Source organism: Ochotona curzoniae, unplaced genomic scaffold, assembly GCF_017591425.1.
Source record: "Ochotona curzoniae isolate NIBS_2020 unplaced genomic scaffold, NIBS_Ocur_1.0 contig_908, whole genome shotgun sequence".
Taxonomy (NCBI): domain Eukaryota; kingdom Metazoa; phylum Chordata; class Mammalia; order Lagomorpha; family Ochotonidae; genus Ochotona; species Ochotona curzoniae.
In genome coordinates, this window is record NW_024466607.1 from 10,697,650 (window position 1) to 10,722,424 (window position 24,775).

Sequence of the window (24,775 nt, forward strand, 5' to 3'; positions counted from 1 at the left end):
GGGGAAGCGAGGTTGGGTCAGGAAGGCACTCGCTCAGCGCTCAAGGGTGGCGAGTTTCAGAGCTGGGCTGCCCCTCGGACCTGCTTGTTCCCAGGCACAGCCTCCCTCCTGTTTGGGAGCTGTCTGTCGTGTGGCGCAGGCAGTTTTTTCACCTGCTAATCTCTAGGTTTCTTTGCATCCAAACAACATTCAGATGATCTTTGGAGTGAGGCTTCTGTCTGAGAAAACCGTTCTAGGTCGATGTGAATGATAGGGAAGTTAACACGTGGCTGGGGACCTGTGCCTGCGGGTGAATGAGTTGCCCCTGCCTTTCATTTGGTTAGTGGCTGAGCTGGGATACCTGGGGGAGCCTGGCCAGAGCGTGACTGCCTCGGAGCAAGTAGGGACAGAGTCCCTCCCTCCTGCGCATCCTCCATGGCCGTTGCGTCCTCACTGGTGAATCTTGCCCCAGGCCCATCTGTGGGTTTGGAGAGTGGAGCTTGGTCTCCGTGGGCAGCTCCTGCCTAGGATGCGGACACTCTACTGTCACCTCCTTGATGGTCACTGCACTGACCTATGTCACTTGAAGGTACCACAGCGTCGTCACATTTCCAGGCCAGAGCTGGCAGCCAGATGGTGACGAGGATGGCATTGTGTCTCTCAGGGACTCTGCGTTCTCCAGCCTGGCTGCCAGCTCACCCTGGCACTGGTGGCCTGCCAGGACCTGCTGAGTCCTGCCTCCTATCCCTCCTCAGCCTGGAGGGACTGGCATCCTGGAGGTACGCCCACCCACCCATCCAAGCTGATCACCCTTGGGCAGCATGTAAGCAGGATGCCAAGGGGTTGCTGGGCAGACACCTTGGGAACTTGGCCATGTCCGCATCTTGGCCCTGCCCTCACTAAGCAAGGAAACAAGAGTCGGCTGTATTCAGACTCCCCAAGTGGATCAGCTACTCCTCAGTGTGGCCTCTCAGCCTGCTGTGAACCAGTGAACAAAATATTCAGATATCACTCTTTGCCTGCAAAAATCCATGTGGCTGACAAAAAAAAAAAAAAAAAAGATGATTTGTTTTCTCCATCTGTCCTGGGCCAGTCAGATTAAAGGAAAACAAATACAGCTTTATACATCAAATGGTCCTTAAAAACAAGTGTAGTGATGTGTTTTAGGATTAGGCTGGATTTGAACTGCACCCTTAGCCACTCTGTGGACTTGGCCTTACTCCCTGCCTCTGCTTTGAATATCAGTGTGATTTCTTTTTTTATATATTTTATTATTATTATTTTATGATACAGTTCCATAGGCTCCTGGTATTTCCCTTATCCTAGCCCCAATTCCCCTCCCCCTAGTTCCTCTATATCATTACTATAGTTCTTCATACACAGTCATATGCCCATCATTGCAGGCATGGACAATGGCAGAGAGTTCAGCATCCTATTGTCAAGATACAGTAAACAGTTTCATTGGGAGTCCATCTTTGTCTGGAAGCAGAAACGCATACTACATTGTATCCTCACATCTCGATATGTTAGTCTCTATTTCACAGCTACTGTACATCCCCTCAAATGAAAAGTCATAATACAAAATCAACAACAGAAAAATAGAAACTTACAGTGCCATAAAGTCCTTTGCAGGGGAGTTTTCAGTAATATTCATTGTGCCTTTGTCTCTTCTTTTGCTCTTGGTCATTGTACTTCTGGTTAGCAGAGTCTTCTTGGGGCAGGTTTCTAAGCTGTGTCACCCACAGGTTTACAATTTGATTTTACTTATTGAAGTTGGTACACAACTCTTTGCTTGCAGCCACTTGTGCTACTCCCTCCAGCAAGTTCCAGATCTGGGTTCTTATGTTAGATTTCCACACAGAACTCCACAGCCCCAGCCTCTGGCTCACCACTGTCCACCTCCTGTGATACCGTGCTGAGGCTGCACTGTTGTCTCTGCAACCTTTCTCCCACTTCTGGTTGGAGCAGGTCCCAGGGTTAGGGAGACACCAGGTGTTCTATATAGCTAGGTCGTTGGTGGTGCCAATCTTGCTGGAACCTGTTGGACATTAGGTCTGGGTGCTACATGGACCTATTTTGACCCATACGATGCTGAACTCAGTATTATTTTCCTGTGGGACCAGTGCAATCTACAGAACTGGGTGAGTTTTTGCGAGCTCAGCACATGTGCAGTTCCCTGTTGCCCCTGCAGTCCTAAAGTTTTTGCCACAGTGTACAAAATGGCGCCTGATGTACCACTACTAGAGTTCTTGATGTGCTGGCCATCAGGTCTGAGGGCTACCCACACCTGTCTTGGGTGGAACCTGTAGAATGCCACGTTGCTGCAGTTCACTGAGTCAGAAATGAGTTCACTCCCAACTGAGCGTATGCTCAGTCCTTTCCCTTGCTTTTGTCTCCTTAAGCAAAATGGCACCCAGTTCAGCTCTAGAGGACTGACTGGGTTGTGAAATCTACCCTGTTCTCGCACTGTCCGTCTGGGATCTGCTGCTCTGTCTCTGCTCCTGGTCAAATCAAACAGACCAGCAGGATGAGCAGTTGTTTGTCTGGGTTCACCTTCCAAGCTCCCAGTAAAAGTCCCTTCCCACCTGGTTGCTGGTGGAGTCCAGATCGCTGTTAGCTGAAGGCAGCTGGAGTATCCGTCACTGCAACACCACACTGTTGTGTCTGGCTTTCCTGTGTCTGTCAGTCTCCAGGTACCCCTCTGCTGCTGTTCTGTCCTCTCCTATTTCCTGGAATGTGTCCTCTCTCTTCATCCTGATTAAATGTTTCTCTGTTCGTTTAAACATGTCCTTACCCTATTCCGCCATCTTGAGTCTCCTCTCCAGTGTGATTTCTGATTCTGCCCACCTCCCAGCCTGTCGGTCTGTCCCCATGTCCTCGCAAGATCAGGCATGCTCCAACCACAGTGTGTTCCTTCATGCCATGTAGAATCTGTAACCGCATGAAATCCACCAAAACCTTGCGAGTTCCCACCTTCAGGGTCCTAGTAACTGTGGCTTTCCGCCAGGGTCTTGGCCACTGTGGTGGCACAGGGCAGGTTTCATTCACTTCTGTGCTGCCGTTTCATCCCCCCAGCGGCACGCTTGGTTTGTGGCAAGGAGCCTGCCTAGTTGGGTAGAGGAAAGATGACCAGAACCCCAAGGAAGGCATTCCTCCAAGCCTCTAGAAAAAGCAGGTGTTCCCTGCAAGGCAAGGAGGAAAGACATTACTCGCAACCCCAGCAGGAGACCTGAAAGTCAGGGCACTGCTTGCCAGCTGGTCCCTCACAGAAGCTGGAAAGTGAGATAGCCTAGGGGAGCGGAAAAGTGAGGGGAGAGGAGCAAGGGGGTGAGACAGACGCTGGGTGTCACAAGCTCAGCGGAATCAGCAGGTCTGTGCTACTCAGAAAAAACACTTCCACCGGGAACGACCATGAAAACAAAAGAAGCTCATACGTGCATGCGCACAGATCGGTACTTCCAAAGTTCATGGGAAATGCCGTCAACCTGTAGCTTTATTTGGGTGCAAGAAAAATTCAAACCCATGCATGTTTTTTTCCATAATCTGCATTTTTTACGTTTAAAGACCCTCCAGGGTACATACATACCCCAGTCTCTCCTCTACATGCAGAGGTCTAAACCTTACACACAGTGCTATCAAACCGAATTTTGCTATATTAAGAGAATCAGTCGTAATTAGTGTGTGTGATTCTGAGACTAGAAAATGAAGAACAGGAAATCTCATTTTTGGAGTAAATAACTTTGTGGGTTTTTGTTGTTGTTGTCATTAAGATTTTCCTTATTAATTGGAAATAGAGGGATCTTCCGTCAGCTGATTTACTCCCCAAATGGCCACAAACGCCAGGGCCAGGTTAGACTGAAGCCAGGAGTTAGGAACTTCTGGGTTTTTTGCATGGGTGGCAGAGGCCCGAACACTTGGGCCATGACCTGCTGTTTTTCTCCTGCCATCCTCAGGGAGCTTGATCAGAAGTGGAGCAACTGGGACACAAATTGATGCCCCTATGAGATGCCAGTGTCACAGGCAGTGACTTTACCCACTGGGTCATAATGCCAGTACCAGAAGTGCTGTTTTGTTTGCTTTGTTTTGTTTGTAAAGATTTATTTATTTTTATTGAAAAGGAAGATGTACAAGAGAGAAGGAGATAAGAGAGAAAAATCTTCCATCCGCTAATCCATTCCCCAAATGGCTGCAGTGGCTGGAAGTGAGTCCTTCCAAAGCCAGGAGCCAGGACCCTCCTCCTGGTAACACACACGGATTCAGGGTCCTAAGGCTTTGGAGCATCCTCTGCTGTTTGCCCAGGTCACCGCCCGTATGGGATGTCAGTGCTTGGAGGTGGAGAATGAGCCAATTGAGTCATTGCACCAGTCCGGGTTTTTTTGTTTGTTCTTTGGAGTTTTGCTTGTTTTTAGCACATGGTGATCTCAAGTGATGGCAGAAGGTCTTGGAGACATTAAAAAAGAACACCTCTGAGTAGATGGGAAGGATAATTTGCTCGTGTGATGGAAAGGTACGCAGTTCAGTGCACCACAGTGGAGCTTAGAGTGCGTTTCCTTCTGGCGAGAACTTGCTTTAAACAGTGTGGGCATCGCAGTGTTTTAGTATTGATGAAAGAAAATACATGACAGGTGATTTTTTAAAATGATGTTTACATAGCTGATCAGTGTGGGAAGGGTTAAGGGAAAGTGGGTGTGATCACTGTTTCCAAATCTCCTGTTTCTTCCTGTTTCTGGGGGAAGCAGGAAGATGAGAAGCCTTACCCAGCCTCCCAACCGCCGCTCTACCCAGGGACGGGCACCGGCCAGCTGCCATGGTCCCAGGGTGCTCCCAGGGTTCTGCTCAAGTGGTTTCGATAGTTCTGAGATGGCTGTCAATCTCGCTGATCCATGGATGAGGAAACCCTTCCACGTGACAGATGAACTTGTAAATGTTTTTGCATAAATGTGTGTTTTTTCATCAAAATAGCATGTACATATGTATATGTATTTGAAAAAAATGTGGCTTTAACATGTGGTTAAACTCTAGGTGAACATTTTGTGATTACTTTGAAAATAGTGTCTGTTTCTGAAGAAGCAAATGAACAAAACTGTTCAAGGGGCATAGCGTCTGAGTGGATGGTGGGGGAACTGGCCAAGTGATCGGAGAACTACTTCTCAGTAAGAAGCTGCTTGATCTTTGACAGTAAAGTCCATGAAATATTCATGGCACCAGTAATAACCATACCATTTAAAATGTTCTTGAGCACTGAAAAAAATGTGAAAAGCATTCAGTTTATTTTATCTAATTAAGACCTTGACTTGAGTGTTTCTCTCTCTCTCTCTCTCTCTCTCTCTCTCTCTCTCTCTTGCTCTCTCTCATACACACACACACACACAAATCAGATATACCAAACCTTTTACATATAAACTCACTGCTGAATAAACATTGAAAAATGACAGCATCTTAGCCAATGAGTCACGACTACATGTTAAAATAACATTTTACAATGGCCAAGTGAAGTTTATCGTCTAGGAAAATAATATCAATGTAACACTTTTATTAATAACACTTTTATTATATTTACAGGTTAAAGGGTAAAACAATTATTTCATGAAACATTCAGCTTGACATTCAGTAGAAATTCAATAATACTGAATGAAAAATAGATTCCAAAACAATAGCTGACCAAGCTGAGCCACCAGTTACGGCAGTTAAGACAAAAACTCAACTGCAATGACCAGGAGACCTCTTTATGAATTTGATGAATATTGTAAATTCTCTTCCATGTATCTAAAGCTTGAAATTCACCCTTAGTCATGGGAAAAATTATCAAAATATGTTGTGTCACTAAGAAATAAGAGCTATCAATATTGGTCAGTGGAAAACAACATTATGATGCTGTATTACTGGCTGTAGGCTTTTGAGTTAAAATGAAAAAAAGAAGTAAAGCATTATTGCAGATAATAATGAGTTTGGCAAGGTAAACTCTCCAAAAATAATAGTTACACTGTTACTATTTTGGAAGAGTTTAGTTTGTCAAGGATCTTCTAGCAGTAATAATTCCTCAAAAATTCTAAAGGAAAAAAATCCCAATTGTAACAGCAACAAAAGTAATTGCAGTTGGCATGTAACTCAACAGTGCCACTCCTAAGAATTAGCCAAACAAAAATTAAGTCTTTGGACACATACACAAATCCCAAAGATGGATTAGAAACGTCTCTAACAGCTCTGTTCATAATCACAAAAACGAAAAAGGACTTAAATATTTGCCTCTGGTGAATGGATACACTGGTACATCCATACAGTGCAATCCCACTGGGCAATAAAAGGGAATGTAGACACAATGAGATGGGTCAGTCTTCAAAGCACTGTGTTGAGTCCGAGGTCACGTGTTGTCACTTACACAGCATTTCAGAAAGGGCAAAGCTCTAGGGACAAAGCAGGTGAAAGGTTAACAGGATGCTCTTAGTGGGATGGAAGTAATGTGTCACAATTTTGGATACGTAACTGGTTAAAACTTACACGACAATCTACCTTTCAAATGCAGATGTTACTGTGTATGACACACATACACAGCTGATGCAATTGATTAACTTTGCTAAGGAGCACAAAGGTAAATTGAACAAGTGTAGAGACATGCAGTGTTTGAGTGGGAAAATCTTATCCTTTTATAGATGTCGGCTTCCCCTAAATTAATACATTCATTTGGGAGAATTCCAGTCATCTTATTTAAGAGATTTTTTTTTGGAGACTTGATGAAAATTTTTGAAGTTTCACCTAGAAGAATAAGTGCATAAAATATAGCCAGGCAAATGCAAAAGACTGTAGGTATAGCCAAGAAAATGTCAGCCATAGCAATAGTAATGGTGGGAACGCTGGAATAAGCAAACAGATGAATGAAACAGTAGAAAATACAAAAGCAGATAAAAATATAATGTGTGGCATGGTGACAACATAATTAAGTGAAGAAAGAAGTAGCAAACACATTCCATTATATAATAACCTGTGTAGCACAGCCAGAATTTAGTAAGTATGTCTGATCATTTGAGCAGAAGCCAAGATCCATGCCTCCTACTGTATATAAGCATAAATTCTCAAGGGTAGGAGTTTAAATTGCTACATGGTAGAAGCCGTGCGATTGCTAGGATAAGTTATAGATTACTGACTTCTAACAGTAATTATAATTAAGACATGAGAGGCTAGTCCTTATAATTAGGAAAAGAACAGCTAGAAGTCTTACAAGTTGAAATAAATGGTTGCATAAAAATTAATTACCTAGGTTCATAAAAAACACCCGTACAATTCAAGCAGAACAACATTAAGAAAGATTGCCTAAATATATAATAGGTAAAGAATGAATATCATCCTAATACTAATAAAGAACAACATATAGAAACGGGCAAGTTACAAGAAGAAGGGGAAATGGAAATGGCCCAGAAGCCTGGGAAAGAATATTCAACTTGAGTCATTTTATAATTTTAGTTAACATAGCACCTAGCTCAGAAGTTGGCATATGGTTTGGCACATTCATCTTTTTCCATTCATCCAATTTGTACTGAACTGTCTCAGTGTGCCCAGCACTGTTAAAACACTGGGCAGTCAGCCATAAACAAGGAGAAATTTCTTATTGGCTCAATCACCAGGAACACAAATTTACAAATAAAGGCAGAGCAGGCATTTAGCCTGGCATGAAGATGCCTAGATCCCACATTGGCATGTTTGAGTTGGATGCTTTCTGTCAGTGCAGGCCAGTGGTGGCTCCTGTTATCAAGTTCCTGCCTTCCCGTTCCAGCCCCAGCCCGCGCAAGCGTTTAGAGTAAACCAGTGGGCAGGAGGGGTGTGTGTGGGGTGTGTGGGGGTGTGTGTGTGTGTGTGTGTGTGTGTGTGTGTGTGTGTGTGTGTGTGGCTTAAATTGAAATAGTGATGATAAGAATCCTGAGATTTGTACTTTACCTGAGAACTAGGATGATGGCGACGGTCATCTGTGTTACTCAGGTTATAAGAAAGCAGGCATCCTACTAGATTGAAAATAAGGGGGTGCACATTCTGGCACGTTGATAACTTGGTAAACCAAAGCAATGTAAGTGATCCAAATGTCCTTTGATCCAGAAGTTGTATTTTTAATGATTGATCCTAAGGAAAAACTGGGCCAACAGCCAAGAGTATATTATGGTGCAATTTGTCAAGCTGTTTTTTTGTTTTGGTTTGGTTTTTTTGTAGGGAAATGTGGAGAACAACCTTAAACCACTCTGCAGTAAGGGATTCTTGAAGATGGGGCAGAGGGGAGGAGGGATTCCAGGTAGCAGACAGAGGGTGGGCGTTGGACCAGCGAAGATCCACAGGTTCAGATACAAGAAAGTCGGCAAAGGTGATAGCAGAAAGTTGAGGCTTTGTGTCGTGTTTGCTTTGGGAAGTGAGGAAATGCTAATATTGCGCACTCCCCCTGCCTCCTTAGGAACTAGAGGCCAAGTTTATGTTCTGAAAGCAAGGGGACAGCAGAATTGCAGTTTCAGGATTGTGGCGAGGGTTAAAATAGTGATTGCATGGAATGTGAAGAGAACAAGGTGTGGGGAAGATGATAAAGGTCCCCGCTACACACGCACCAGGCAGATCCATTGTCTGAAACATGAAGAGCCTATAAAAGAATTTAGAACCCTTGAATGCAACTAAGTACAAAATGAAATCTATTCTGTTCCAAGAAGAGGTCTGTTTGTAGCAGGTCTATTCGTAACTCCACATCACTGAGCGTGATCAGTGCAGGTGAAGGGGGCCGGGGTTTACATTAGAACTCCATTTCACAGATTTCTACATGAGACCTCAATTTTCTGTTAGCCAAAAGTAACATAAGAATCTCAAACCAGATGGGGGAGGGATAAAATAGAAACATCCCATCCACAGTAAGAGCAAAAAATGTCAAGTTAAAACTTAACAAGAAAACTGAAGATCTCCCAACAGTCTGCTGGAAGCAAAGATGGTGTAAAGATGAATTCTTCCAAAATCAGGTTAGAAGTTTAATGTAATTCAAGTCGGATGCCAAGCCAGACATTTTTAACTTTTCAGAGTCTGAAAATTAAAATCGTCTAATAGAATAAACAATCAGAAATAGTCCTGAAATATTTAGAAAAAAGATTAGAGAGGAAGTTAAAATCCTGTACGATACATCTAAACAGTTCCTCTCTAATCTTGTTTTATTATGAGGAGGAGAAGGGGAGAAATTCATTGGTTTTTCATGCCGGTGAAGGAAGCACTTCCTGCTTTTCAAGCCATACAAATGATACAGGGATGGGCGCCGGTTCTAGTCCCGGCAGCCCCGCTTCCCTTCCAGCTCCCTGCCTGTGGCCTGGGAAAGCAGTCGAGGACGGCCCAAAGCTTTGGGAACCTGCACCCGCGTGGGAGACCAGGAAGCGGCTCCTGGCTTCGGATCGGCATAGTATCGGCCTGTTGCGGCTCACTTGGGGAGTGAATCATAGGACGGAAGACCTTCCTCTCTGTCTCTCCTCTCTGTATATCTGCCTTTCCAATGAAAAAAATAATAATAATAATAATAACAAATGATACAGGGGACAAGGAAGGAGAATCCAGCTGATTTTTTTTGTTATGCATATATAATGAGTAGATTTCACATTTTTCATCAGATTTAGAAGTAGAGGGGCTCCTCTCTCACCCCCCATCTCAAATTATTGAGATGGCACACTTATTAGCTTCACCATGACAACATTCCAGTAAATAAAGATGTCATGACTAGTGAATATAGGAAAAAGAAAAAATGGAAATCCCACTGTTACAGAGGAGCGTAGGCATAGGGTGTCAGTAGTAGTTCATTCCCAATACGCGCATCTCACTTTCAGAGATTACTTGGTTTTTCTTTTTCTCTCTGTTACTTGTCACAGATCAAAGAGAATATATTGCATTTTGGGGGACCGGCTTATTCCACTAAGCATAATAGTCTCCATCTAGACCCATTTTATTGTAAAAGATTTAATTCTCTTTATGGCATAGTGTATCTACCACAGCTTTTTATCCCAGTCATCATTTTGTGGGCATCTGGGTTGGGTTTCATATTTTAACTATTGTGAATTCTGCCACTGTAAACAATAAGTTACAGGTAGTCCTTTCACACGCAGATCTCATGTTGTTTGGTTGTATCCCAGGAAGGGGATGGCTGAGTCATAAGGCAGATCTCCTTGCAGGTGTCTGAGAGATCTCCATGCAGTCTTCCATAATGTTCAACTAGTTTACATTCCCAAGAGTGGATTAGGGTACCTTTTCCCCCACATTCTCACCAGCATTTATTGGTTTTTTATTTCTGTGTGATAGCCATTCTCACTGTGGTTTTTAATTAACATTTCTCTGATAGCTAGAGAACCTGAGCATTTTTTGTGTGTCTGTTATTAAATTTAGACGTATTAGACAAATATGCATTTGTACAGATTAGCTATTTGAGTTTCATCTTGTGAAAAACTCCCTTTTCATGTCCCTTGCCTATTGCTTAATTGATTTGTTTGCTTTGCTGTTGTTGAGTTTCTGGAGTTCTCTGTAAATTCTGGATATTAGTCATCTGTCTGTTGTATAGTTTGTAAATATTTTCTCCCGTTTTGTTGGACTGCCTATTCATTTTATTAGCAGTTTCCTTGGCAGTGTAGAAGCATCTTCATTTCATGTAATTCTATTTCTTTTTGTTTTAATTGCCTGTGCTTTGGGAATCTTTTCCAAGAAATCTTTGTCTACATATATATCTTGCAGAGCATCGCTAACATTTTCCTCCAGTAGTTTGATGGTATCAGATCATAGAATAAGATCTGAGATCTCCATGCATGGTTAAAAAAAAAAAAGATCTCTGATCAGTTCGTATTTTCTTGGGGGTTTCTGCATCTGTTTTCATCAGGGATATTGTCCCGTAGCTCTTGTTCTCTGTTGTGTCTTTTTCTGGTTTAGGAATTAAGATGATGTTGGCCTCATAGGAGGGGTGGAAAGAGGACTGCCTCCCTTTGTACTGTTTTAAGTAGATTGTGAGGAGTGAGAGTTATTTCTTCTTGAAAGGCCTGGTAGAATTCAGTGAAGCTGTCAGTCCTGTGCCTTTCTTTGTGGGAGCGTCTGTATTACAGATTCAGTGTCTATCCTAGTCATTTGTCTATTTTGACTTGGTTTAGATGGATTGTGTGTGTCCAGAAATCTATCCATTTCATCTAGAGTTTCCAGTTTATTGGCTCATAGCTGTTTGTTAATGATTCTTTGTGTATCTGTGGTGTCTGTTGTAATATTTTCCCTTTTCATCTTTGGTTTTATTGATTTGGGTCTTCTAACCACCCCCCCAAACACGTGTGCATGCACACACACACACACACACACACACACACACACACACCTACATACTTTTTATAATTTTTTAGGTTATTTGTCCAGTGATGCATCAATTTGGTTTTTTTTTTTTTTTTTTTCACTAATACTGCTCTTCACTGATCTTATGTATCAGGGCTTTTTTATTTGAATTTCGTTTATTCTCAAATTTTAATTGTTTCTTTCTGTTAACTTTGGGTTTGGTTTACTGTTGTCCTGGGTCCTTGAGCTGCACTGATAGAGCATTTATCTGATGCCTTTCAGATTTCTTATTATGGGCACTTACTGCCACTCAGCCACACAACATAGCCAGGGTAGCAGAAAGAGACTCCCGGGGGGGGGGGGGGTTTGCTTACTGTATCCCATAAGTTTTGATATGCTGTGCTGTCATCTTCCTATATTCCTATTAATTTTTTAAAAATTTACTTGTTTTTATTGGAAAGGCAGATTTACAGAGAGAAGAGACAGAAAGATCTTCTGTCCATTAGTTCCTTCCCCAATAGCTGAAACAGCCAGAGCTAAGCTGATCCAAAGGCAGGAGCCAGGAGCTTCCTTCAGGTCTCCTTTGTGGGTTCAGGATCCCAAGGTTTTGGGCCATACTCTACTGCTTTCCCAGGCCACAAGCAGAGAGCAGTATGGGGGAAGTAGAGCAGCTGGGACATGAACCAGCAGCCTTTGGGATTCCGGCATGTGCAAGGCCAGGACTTTAGCCACTAGGCTATCACACTGGCCCATTTCTATGAATTTCTTCATTTCCGTTTACATTTCTTCTGTGATCCAACATTCATTCAGTAATGTGTGGGTTTTTTTTTTTCACTCATCATGTATCTATATTTTCTAGAGTTTTATTGAGTTGTTGGTTTCTAGATTCATTAACTAGTGGTCTGAAAAGATGAATGCTGTAAATTCAAATCTTTTGAATTTGCTGTGGATTGATTTATAGTTTATCATATGGTCTGTCCTAACAAAAGTTGCATGAACTGATGAAAAGAATGTGTGTTCTGTCTCTTTAGGGTGATATGTTCTAAATACAGGTTAGATCCATGGTATCAATAAGCTCTATTATTTCCTTGTTGAGTTTGTTTGATTTTTTCCATTAATAATAGTGTTAAAAACCCCTCGATATTACCATATTGGAGTCTGTCTCCCTTTAGTGCTGTTGACAGCTGTTTTAAATAGCCAGGTGTCCTAGCATTGGGTACATAAACATTTACTATAATCACTTGTTGAATTTATCCTTCAATTATTAGATGGAGGCAGAAATTCCGGAGTTTTGTTTCATCATCATTTAATATTTATTTAAAAAAAAAAATGACCTGAGCTGTTAGGAAATCCATGAAGCACTAGGGATAAGAGAGAAAAACTTTTGGTCTCTTGGAACTTAACTTCTATTGAAGATAACAGCTAAGGAGGAAATGTCAAATTGTGATAAAGACGAGAGAGAAACTGAAGCAAGCAGCAATGGGGAGGATGAAGATAGACTACTAGTGGGGACCTCTCTGACCAAGCATCTTTTGAACTGAGACCCTAAGGACAAGCAAAGGAAAGTCAGGCAGAGAGCTCAAGGGTGAGACCCTAAGATGAAAATGACCCTGACAAGCAACAAACTAATGATTGGGGCAAGGGGAATATAGTGGGAGAGAAGAGGAGAGTCGAGGCTAGAGGCTCGCAGGGCTGGGTGGCCCTCCAAGAACTTGGGTGTTTGCTCTGATGGGATAGGAAGTAACTGAAAAAGTTTAAGGGACACTTGACATTTATCAAAACCAGCTGGGCTGCCATGAGCAGGCCCCTTTCTGAGCAAATGTGGGTGTTGACATCACACGACATTGGACTTGTTCAGAGCTGAGCCCTGTTGGTGCCCTGGTTCATGCCAACCCTAGAGAAATTTTTCCAGTAGATTTCAGTGCAGACTGCCTGAGAAGCAGCCAGTAGGAAGATCAATGACCCTGATCACCTCTTGGGACAGTAAGGACATTCCTGCCCGGTTCACACCAGCCAGGACAGGTTTGGTTAAAGGAGATGGCTCCGTTCCCCTCCTCTGCAACCCTTACCAGGCCTGATGTGTCTTTGCGCAAGTGGCATGCATCAAACAACAGTGCATACCACCAAGGAAGGGCAAAAACATGACCTCAGGGGAAGCCACAAAACCTTGGGTTTAATTCCAGAACTTAAATGCCAGTAGGAGACTTTTCACTTCACGTTTTAATCACCACTAAAAAAAGTCAAAGCTCTTTTTTCTTTTTTGAATGGCCTTGGCTACCAAGTGCTGTGTGATTTCTAATCTTGATCCTTCTTAAAAGCCAGTTCTCCTCCACTTCGGTTACGTGTAATTGACTGGTCGGTTACATATGCTAATTTATCAAGTGCATGTTCCAATTTCTTGCCACGGTTCTGCACCACCCTCTTTCATCAAATCACTCTTCAGGGACAGGCGTCTGTTTGTGGAGAATGTATTTGACGGGTTTTAGAGGCATTGCTGGAGTGCCTTATGTCTCGTGAAGACCGAAACACATTCACGTGGAATTTTTCTAGCAGGTTTCTGTCAACTATTTAGGAGGACATATGGAGTTTCTTTTCTTAACTTTAAAGGAGGGAAAAAAATACATAAAATCAGGGCATTTAAACCAACTTCCTTGCTTGCTCGCTCTGGTAGCTTGATGGAAGCATTTCACAAAGCCCAGACGAGTGTCTGCAACATGAGGCAGAAAAGCAGCCAGCAGACTGTGAAGTCTGCATCCCACTGGGAACAGATTTCCTTACGAAGCACATTCTTTTGCAGCCTCGTTGTCATGGGAAACTCAGTCCTAGGTGGGCCTGACAGGTATGGACGAGGACCTCACACTGGGTTGTGGCCTCGCCAGCTGGCTGAGTTTATGTATCACAGCAGTGAGCTGTCTGAGCTCCCGTCTCTTGCCAATCTGTTGTCCACCTGTCATGATTCCCTGAACTTCTGGTTCTTCATGCCATTCTGGGTCCTTTGAGTTCAGGCAGCTGTTCCGGTAAGCAGGTGGTAGGTGTGGTGTGACAAGGGGAGAAGTGGCATGGATTTGGAGAGCAAAGTCTCTGAGCCAAAAACCCCAGTCCTGCCGCCTCTTCATTGACCCAGGGCATCCTCATCTCTGATGACGGAACTGGTGAGCATGACAGGTTGTTGTGAGGTTGGAATGAAATGAAATCAGGTGACACTTGGAGTAGGATTACCTACATTCATGGCAAGCCGACTTCCTTCCATTCAATATTATTCCCTCCTAAATGCATCTCTCAGGGTGTCACAGGATTCAAGCCAATACTTCACCACTTAACCTCTCTGATTCCCTCTCCAGTGAAGTGGAAGGCTGTTGAAAACCTCCTCTGGCAAGACAAAACCTGAGTGGATTCCAATGAGGGGAACAAATAAAATTAAGCCGTGATTTGAGTTGGAGCAGTACCTTAGGAGGGTGGATCCTACCAAAGGCATTACCATGCCAGATTTCCCTGGAACATTCTACTCGTGAAGCAGAGCAGGCCTCTGTCATTTTTGACTCCCCATTTTCAACCCCTACAATGGGATAAACAAAAAAAAGTATTCATGTTAGAAACCCTGAATGCCGGAGCAGTGTTGATCTCCATCTGATGGCCTGATGTCGCAGGTGCTCATGAACTTGGATGTGACCGTTATTTGCGGCTGAACTGCCCCTTAGCGCTGGATTGGTAGCAACTTTGAGCCACAAACACAAAAAGCTGTGAGAGAACAGTGTCAGTTAGAAATAGGTTCAGCCGCAGATTACAGAAAGCCTGGCCAACAGTGGCTCCAGCAGATGGTTTTTCTCCTCTAACAAGATGTCCAGAGGCAAGCAGGGGGCCTCCCAGAGTTCAGCAATGATCCATTGCTCGCTGGGCCCTGGCTCTTTCTATGTTGCTGTTCTCTCTTACTTGGCTGATACCCATCTTCACTCTCTTTGGTTCGTACACCAAACTTCTACATTCAAGGACGAAACAAGAGTGGCAGGGCGTGCGGTAGTGGGTGTCGGATACATGTGTTCTCCCGATTAAGAAACCAGAAGCTTTCCTTCAGACCTCTTTCCGAGGCTTTCCTTTCAGGCTCTCTGGTTTGACCCATGTGGCATGGCTACCCACAGCTGCAAGGGAAACTGCGCAGATTCTATCTGCTCATTCCCTTGGCACACTGGTGTGTGTGTGTGTGTGTGTGTATGTGTGTGTATGTACGGAATCCATCTCATGATGATGTAGAATGCCCGTGTCATTGTTAATGTGTTGTTCTTGTCTTCTGTCCCCTTCTGTTATTGGACCAAACAGAAGTATTCTGCTGTCTCTCTCTGCAACATCTCCACAGAAGTCCTGAGAGTCATCAATGCCACGGAAGAGTTGATAGCAGAGTCTGCAGGGCCCTGGGAGTCCCCGCCAGCCCCTCCCGACGGAGACAAGGGCACGTTTCCTCTTGGGACAGACCAAGTGAGACTGGATGAGCAGCTGACCTCACTGGAAGAAAACGTAAGAGGGTGTGGGTGTGCCCTGGCACGGTGACTGTGTGCACAGCCACACTATTGAAGTTGAAGCTCATCACAGTGAGTGCAAAGACAGACACACACACACACACTCTCTCCCATGACCACCCTAGTGAGTATGCCCTTAGGAAGGGTTCTAGGGTGCATTCCATAGAAGCAAATGGAACCCTGCAGTGAGGATTTGCATACAAATCACTGATTAAGGCCCCCAGAAGAAGAAAGTAAAGAGAGGCAGCCTGTGGAGGCATAGCCAGTCTCACAGGGAGCTAGCCCTGTGTTATCAGGTGCATCTCAGAGTTGACCAGAGTTGGGCAGAGTGCTACCAGTGCAGCTGGAGGAATGAAGCAGTTGCCCAGAGAACTCAGGTTCGTACAGCCAGGCCTGCCCCATTCCCCTCACTCAAGATACTAAGCACAGTCACCTACCTGTGTTTCCAAGGAAACACTCAGGCTTCCATTGCCACTGGCGGCAGGAAGCCCACTACTGCCTCCCTCGCGAGACCTCCATGCTCCACCCTGAAACTCTCTAAAGACTCAGGAACTGCCCGAGTCCCTGCTGCATTACCCTGTGGCCACACGGAGACCCAGACTCGGCCATCACTCCCCGACCCTATTCTGATCTTTCTCTCACCTATACTCCAACAAGGAGACCAGGGATAGTAGACCTGGCTAATCGAAAGAAGAAAACCTAACTTTGGGGGCATAGTTAAAATGATCTTTCTTCTTTGAAACTATGTAGCACAACGCTTGGGACAAGATAAATACCCAAATAGGTTAGATCTTCTTAGTAGTTGAGCCATGTCATCATCTAACTCCTAACGCAGTCCTGTTCAATTACATTAAAGAATGTGTTACTAAAAGTGGTTCCAACCTTGAGACAACACTTCTAGCTTGCTCTCATCCTGGGGTGAGGATGCATTTGCCATTTGCAAGAAGGAAAAAAAAAGAAACCCTTGAGAGAAAAAGGAAACAAAATTAGCCCTGGTGGTGATTCTGCCTCTGCCGAAACAGATCTGTTTTCACTGAAGTCCAGGTATGGTGGCCTGGAAGTCCCTCTTACCCTAGTCCCTCTGTTTTGTTTTAACCTGTTACCCCTTCTGACCCACATGGCTGGGCCCACCACCTGTGCCAGCTCTCCAGCTGTCTAAAGGAGGCCTTGCCTAAGAGCCAGGGCCACAGGGAAGCAGATGGGATCCACCGGGTGTCTGCAGAGGGGGAAGGTAAGAACGGCAGGCGGTCAGGGTGGAATGCGACAGATGCCAACATTTCAGCAAGGTCAAATGGCATCAGCCAGATTCTCTGGTTCCCTGTCAGAATGTGTCCTTGTGTAAAAGCAGCATCAAATTAATATGGGTTGGGGGGCAGTGCTTACTCAAATTCAGCTGCATGTAGTTTATACTGCAAAAAAGTAAGGGTGCTGTAATGTTCACCCTTTAAGTAAGGAAGAAAAACAACCCCTCTGGACTCCGAGAGTGTGGGCAGCCAGGGGTGCTGGAGCGACTGCTGTGTGTGGAGCTCAGAGCGGCTCTCAGTGCGCCCTGCGGAGGAGGGAGCAGAAAGGGACAGCTGCGCCTGACGCCCTGCGCTGTTCCGTCCTCCTGACTTGGAAGGGAAGAAAAGATGCAATAGATTCTTCAAAACTTAATTTTCATTGACACATAAAAACTGTGTGTGCTACGGGGTACCAAGTAATGTTTCAGTGCATGTAAGTACATTGTTCAATGCCCGGCGAGGGATAAAACATCTGTCGCCTCAAACACCTGTCATTTCTTCGTGACAAAAACATCCAAAACTGTTTCTTCTGCCTTCCTTTATTTTTGGAAAAATACACAGGACCTTTTTTTTTTTTTTTTTTGGTCTGTAGTCATCCACTATGCAGTAGAACCCCAGAACTTATTTCTCCTTTCTATAATTATTTTTTAATTAATCTTTCCATCATCCTTTCCTCCCCTCCACTTTCCCCAGTCTTCAGTAACCACGTTTCTACCATTAACTTCCACGAGCTGCACTTTTTTTCAGTCTTCACCTATTAAGTGAGATTATGTAGTGTCTTCTTTGTGTGTCTGGCTTATTTCATTTAACATAATGACTTCTAGTTGTTCTATCCATGGTGGCACAAGTGACAGGATAACATCGTATTTTGTGGCTAATATTCTGTGGTGTGCAAAATATGGCACATTCGATCTTTGGCGTCGCTTGAGGAACGCTTAGCTGGTTTCCATTTCTGGGCTATTTTGAATAGTAAGTCATAAACAAGGGAGTGCAGATGTCTCCTCGACAAAGTGACTTCGTTTCTCCAGGGATGCGGTAGTGGGATGACGAGAGCAGGCAGTTATTTTCCTCAGGGTTTTGTTTGTAATTGAGGAACCTGCAGACTGTTTTCCGTACCAGCTGCGTGTGTTGACATTTCGGGCTGATGGGGAACAAGGGTTTCTTTTTCCGCACTACCTTCCCTGCACCTGTTGTTTTGGGTGAGGAGGAGGAAGGTGTTTCAGCGACGCTTTGAGTGGAATGTGCCTGATGATCGGTGACGCTGAGCACTTTTATCACGTGCCTGTCGACGTTGTGCCCTCCTCTGAGATGCGTCTGCTTAGCCCCATGCCCACATTCTGATTGGATTATTTCGTCTTTGGCTGTTGAGTACCTTGTGTGTTCTGGGTAGTCATCCCTTGTTAGATTATAATTTTCAAATATAAAAAAATCTACAATTTCAGTAACACTCTGATGATAATCTTCCAGGACTCCAGACCAAGAAAAAGAGAGATTTAGAAAAGAGCCATTCAGGGCATACAGAATGAGTTGGCACGGACTTGCCCACAAAGCTAATATAAAATCCAGGCGGTGACTTCATCTTTCCAGATCCCCAAAGTAAACTTTGCTTTTGGGGCACTCTCATGGGATGCTGTTCCCAAAAAACCAGGAACTATTATCACAGGTATTTTTTTAAAGTTTTATTTGTAAGGTGATTTACAGAGATAAAAAAGAGAGAGATTTTCCTTTTTTCTGGTTCACTCCCCAAGTAACTGCAATGGTTGAAGGGGAGCAGTTCCAAATCAGGAGGCTGGAGTGTCTCCCACGTGGGTACAGGGACCCAAGCAGCCATCTCCGCTGGACAGTAAATGGAGTGGCCGGGACTCAAACCAGTGCGCATATGACACTGCAGGCAGGGGCTGAATGTGCTATGGCATGGATCTGGCTCCCAGGGGTATTTTTGATTTGTTGTTTTGACTTTAAAAGTGTTATTCTAACGAGTGATGATGTGGATGAAGCAACACTCCACTGCTGCTATGTTCTTTAGTGTGTCTAACAGTCCTTTTAGGGCCCATGATCTTGACACAGCCGTAATCCTGGAACACATGGAACTGATGAAATGCATCACCAGGAAAGGGATGGATGTTGTACCAAACTCAACATCAAGAGAGCTACATGTGGATAACCAAGGTTTAAAGTGGCAGTTCTCGGCCCCTGTGGTTACTGCAAACACTGTGTTTTGCTTTTCCTCCGAGGAGCATGTGGGAAAGGTAGCGGGGCCTTATGTATTTCCTAAGGTCCTGCCACTGCATGGCTCGTTTTTACCTTGGCTTCCTTAGCCCTGACACACACACTCCCCAGGTCAAGGTGTCAGAGCAGGCAAGAACGCAAGGCTGAATTAGGGTTTTAAGGCTGACTGCTTCCCTCTCCTGCCTCCTCTGCCCACAAAAGGTTACGAGCCAGCTTCCTCCTCTGATTTTTCAAATTCCACAGCAAAAGCAGCTGTCTCTGTGTTCCTTTGAAATCCCTGGGTTTGGACGACTCTCTTCATGCCTTTGATTAGCCAGATCACAGGGCCCTGGGCTCCTGGCTTCACTCTGCTCTCTCAGGATGGAATTCAGTCAAGGCAGGAGAGGGCCAGGTCTTAAACAAGGGATCTGGGCGCGGCTGCCTTAAATCATGGCTTTGTCATCCGTGTTGAAAAGGAGAGCTCCTCATTCCTTGGCAGCCCGTTGGCCTTCTTTGTGCTGGAGAAGCAGAGACGGTTGGAAATAGAAAATGGCAGCACGGCTCCCACCTGCTGAAAGCGGGCTTCTTCAGACCGGGGCTCTGGGAGAGAAGAGGATTCAGTTGAGAATATTCACCTGTAAAAACGCTTCTGAAGGTTTCAAAGCGTCATCAGGTAAAACAAATGGCACATTAATTTATGCAGTGGCCTGTTTCCCTAAATTGTCTCGTTGATTTACTTGACTGGGGACTGCGGGGGTAGGAATGGGAGTTTTGAATTCCCTGAGCTTGGTGATTTGGGCACCACTGTTCTGCAGCCTAGTGTTCGCTCTGGGAAATCGGCTGTGCTCTGGCCTCAAAGCAGGAAACAGGAGCCGTGTTGTGCTGATCCCAAGCACAGTGGACTTGGTTCCTTAGTTGAGCACTGTGTCTCTGGGTATTGTACGCTTCGGCTGAGAGGAGTCTTTCTGCACCTGTTAGCCTCGGGCTGCACAAGGAGAGAGAAGTTCATGCAGGGGACAGTTAACCGAGATGTCAGCCAGGTTAAGGGAGGTTGCAGGGTATAGAGAGAAGCCATGGGAGGTTATTACCACTCCCAGGCCATGGAACCAGAGCCTAGGGAGAACTGGAATCCTGAAGAGGACCCAGACTGAGAGCTTTAATCAGGACCAGGACTGCTACCAGAAACAAGGTACCCCCCGGGGGAGGCCAGGCAAATGACTACTCCTACCTTCTACCCTTGCCTTCCATCTCTTAGCTGGGGACTACCCTTGACCAACCCAACCCAGCCAGGCAGGGGTCAGAGCAGGCCGGAGAAGGGTTCATAGGATCAGCGGAAAACTAGCCTGCCATGTGCAGTGAGCAGAGCCACCTTGTAGATTGTGGCAGGGCTCTGAGCAGAAGGGATGAGTCAGCTTCCTCTCCTTCCCGCCCCCATCTGAGGACAGGCCTCACTTTGATCTTGGCTGAATGTCAGAGGCAACCTGTGGCAACCCTGTAATCCTGTTAGAGAACTAGTCCCTTTAGCTTTGCCTGGAGTGGCCCATGTAGGACAGAACATCCCTGCCCCATTGATCACGGGACTGAGTGGGGATGCTGACCTTCCCTATGAAGGTCCCTGGGTGACCCCTTCAGCAGCAGAGAAGATGTGGCACCAGGGAACCTGTGGAGGGAGGTGGTGATGGCTCCTTGGGGGTTCTAGAAAATAGAACCTGTTCTTCTCTTGCTTCAGTCCCCAGAAGTGTAGTTCGTGGAAGCCAAGTTCCCAAAGCTGTGCTCAGGTCAGCGACATCTGGGACTTGTGTGCACTCTCTCTTGGCAAGCTGCAATGCCTGTTAGCACACTGCTGCCTCTCAGAGTCCTGCAGCCAGGGAGGCTCCCTACCGCTCTTTCTCCTAGGAGGTCTGACCCCCCCAGGGCCTTTCCTGAATGCTCTCCATCTCTTGAGTGTCTCTGAGACAGGCTTGCTGAAGCAGGAGGCAATCCATAGGAGATACTAAGCACCAGTAAGAAAAGGACTCACAGTTCCTCCATAAAGTGGATCACAACTAAGCAGGGGCAATTTCAGCTGATTGGTTTTTTAAATTGTTTACTTCTGATAAGGCAAGAATAATACGGTCATCATAACTTTTGGTTACTTCAGCCAGCAGCAGAGCAAATATAATCCAGTGATCACCATGGTAACTAGTACCTTTATGTTTTCAAAGCATGAAATGTAAAATGTCAAAGTATTCCAACCAAGACTAAGCACTTTTGTGTTGCTGTAACAAAATACCAAAGGGCAGGGGGCACTTCAGAAAGAGAGGAGGTCTGGTAGCTGGGAGAGCCAAGCAGCACAGTGCCAGTGTCCTGGCAGGGACTCCCTGGCAGGGAGTGGACAGGCTCCACCACTCTCCAGCTGCCAGACCTGGGCAAGCCAGGGATCCTTCCTAGGATAAAAAGACTGCCCCCCTCTGCTCATTCCTAGTAATAATCCCGACACTTCAGTGGTTGCCACAAACATTAAACAGACGTCAGGGAAACCTTAGTGGGTCCCGGGTTCAGCCATGGCGTTGACACCAGCACCATCTCCCTCCCCCGCTGGCCTCCAGGAGCTGTCACTGTGGCCGGGGGGCTCCTGCTCAGCTGGTGACAGCACCAAGCCACTGGATCTGTCCACCTCCCTGTTGCCAAACAAATGCAGACTTTAGGAGAACACGGAGGCAAGATGAACATTCTGACCTTCCTGGGGCTTGGAGCTCTTTCATGTTGCTCTCTCCTGGCAGAAAAAGCAGGCAGCGGCAGCAGGTGACTAATGGGAAGATGCAGGTGGCAGCTGCGGTGACACAGTCCTCAGGCGTAGTGAGGCTGTGTGTCTTTCTGGTAAAACCAAGATTCTAAGATCAAGGTTGTGTCGAGTTCTATTTCACCACTGCCATAATTAAATAGTTCATTTAATTTTGCTCCAAATTTTCTGATATATGAATTAGTTTATACTCAACACGATCTTAGTAAAATAAAATTTACCTTTTAAGTAGGTAAGTGTAAGCAACAGGTAATGAACTCTGAACTAAACCTCCTCCTCCTCTCTCCTGCTTCCTTCCCCCTTACATTTTTTTCTGCTCCTAAGAAAAATATTTCAACATCAACATTGTTAAGAGATACATTTTTTTCTAGGAATTTCTCCACTCAAATCTTTGACATTCTTATGGACAAATCAGAACCATTTCTTCTTTTTAAAAACAGCGATTAAATGGCCACATTAACTTGGGAAGGTCTTTTAGGCACAGGATTTCTCTGATTGAGCGTTTGGTAAAGTAGCAGCAAACCAAAGCCAGCCGAGACACAGCCCTTGCCGGCAGACACTGTCACACGACCCCTGCGTGACTGGACAGTCGCTGGACACGACGTCCGTTGTGTCTGTCACTGCGGGGCGCCCCCTGCCTTTGCCCCACTTTAGAACGTTCTATCAAATGGCAGTGTGGATGCAGGTGAGTGAGTGAGGCTGAGGAACTGGCTGGGTAGGAGTATCTCGGCGTCCTCTGCCTCATCTACAGCCAGTGTCACTGCGGGCCGGAGATGGCCACCACCTCTGTGCACAGGCCCCTGGCGTGTCTATCTCAGAACACTTGTTTGTGATGAGTTTCCCCTTGTGCATTCAAATGGATTCAGTGGGAAATCAAGAAAGGCAGTGCCCACCCTCCAGCTCACTGCCCGGATGCCCACCTGGGCTGGGGCCAGGCCAAGCTTCAACTCACCCCATGTCTCACATCATGGCTGGTTCTATCCGGATACTGCTCAGGACGCTCCCGTCCTGTTCACTGGGGCCCGTGTGCCTTGCTCCGAGCTCACCTCGTGATTTTACTTTCAGAAGAAACTCCGTGGGAAACTTGTCTTCTTTCCCTCACCTTGCATGAATCCTTTAATCTGGTTTGTGAAGTTTCAGCAGCAAAAAAAAAAAAAAAGGTCCTAATTGACAGATGAATTTGACATGCTCTCTCAAAGTCATATTCTTGTGTTAGAAATAGTATTCTGCAAATTCCCAGTTCATTTTAATTCCCTTAACCTATTTCAGACAAACAAGGGGGTGATTCATGAGATAATTATAAATTGAACAAATGAAGTTAATGTCACCTCTTGGATGCTTTATACACTTTTTTTTTTTTGATTACTAAATCCCAAAAGTTTTGTTAGGGTTAAAACACAAAAATCATGGGTTTCTCTGTCTTCTTGGTTAGTTTTTACGCGTCACTGGTCAGTGCCTAGCTAGTGCTATGTGTTTTGTGCTGCTTTATCAAAAGTGGTTTATAAAATTGCTTAACTGCAGGATACCTGGGCAACAGATGAGCACAGGATGGGTGGCAAGCCCTTATGCTGCCATTTAAGTGAGAATGTTTAATGTTTACAAATGGGGACTCTCACCTTCCCCCGAGGTTGAACTGAGTTTTCTTAAATCTCCTTAATTGCTGGGTTCCCTCCACAGGGCCCCAAACCTCAAACTGCGCTCTCTCTGCAGGTGTACCTGGCAGCTGGCACCGTGTACGGGCTGGAGGGCCAGCTGAGCGAGCTGGAAGACGCCGCCCGCTGCATCCACAGTGGCACCGAGGAGACGGAACTGGCAGATCTGGAGGACCAGGTGGCCACGGCTGCAGCCCAGGTGCACCAGGCCGAGCTCCAGGTAAGGACTCTGCCTCCGGAGGACACCTGCGGGGCTGCGGAGGCTCATCTTCTAAAGAGTTGTCTCCAAGTCACTGTTCTATTAGACCCTGTTGTCTCCAATGTGTTTGCCCAGAGTACAGCCCTCCGAGATGCAAGACTCCACTAAATCGCTTTTTTCTCCTTAAGCATAGCCCTCTTCCCTCCCAGATTATAGCCTTGACAGTGTATCGGGCTGCCCCAGAAAACCTTATGCTGGCATACCGTATCTGACCCAGAGGTAAGTCCCTGTGTTGGACAGGTCCCCAGGACACCAACACTACCCTCCTCTGTCCCTTTTTATGTAGCTGAACACCTATCAGGCTAAAAGCATCATGAGTTCTAACAGCAATCCAGGTGAACGTAGTAACTCCAGTGCCTCCGGCAGTACCCAGCAGACTGGCACCCAGGAGAAAGGAGTGAATTCAAGTGGAAGCACAGGTTTCTCAGAGCGGGATTTTGCATGAAGAACAGACAGGATTTTCACATGCTGTTTCAGAGTGGGTCATCATGGCTTGTACAACTTTGCAAAGATGCCTGTTAGAGGTTTTCGTGGCCTTTGATTTTATGGATCAAAATGAGCCATAGACTAAATAATTAATTCACCAACTAAGGTATGTGCACACACACTCAGGAATTGTGACCATTTTTTCCTGTGAAAGGGCCCATTTTGTTAGTCACATCTGAGAAATGCCCACCTTTCCAACAGCAGTTCAGGACAGATCCCTGTGGCACTGCCTTAGCTGTAGACTCGGAATCCTGCACCGTGGGAAGAACGGTGCTAGCTAGGAACCGTCTCTAGATGCAGAAGACGACACTCGTTTAAAA

At 45.4% G+C, this 24,775-nt stretch overlaps 1 protein-coding gene across 1 annotated transcript in view; it reads left to right on the forward strand.

The window, feature by feature from the left end:
* Nucleotides 1-24,775, forward strand: part of LOC121165607 (myosin VIIA and Rab interacting protein) — a 192,497-nt gene that overhangs the window by 162,372 nt on the left and 5,350 nt on the right. The window contains exons 12-13 of the mRNA XM_040994283.1: nt 15,589-15,783; nt 23,769-23,930. Of these exons, the coding sequence (XP_040850217.1) occupies nt 15,589-15,783; nt 23,769-23,930 (357 nt within the window). The remainder of the gene's footprint in view (nt 1-15,588; nt 15,784-23,768; nt 23,931-24,775) is intronic.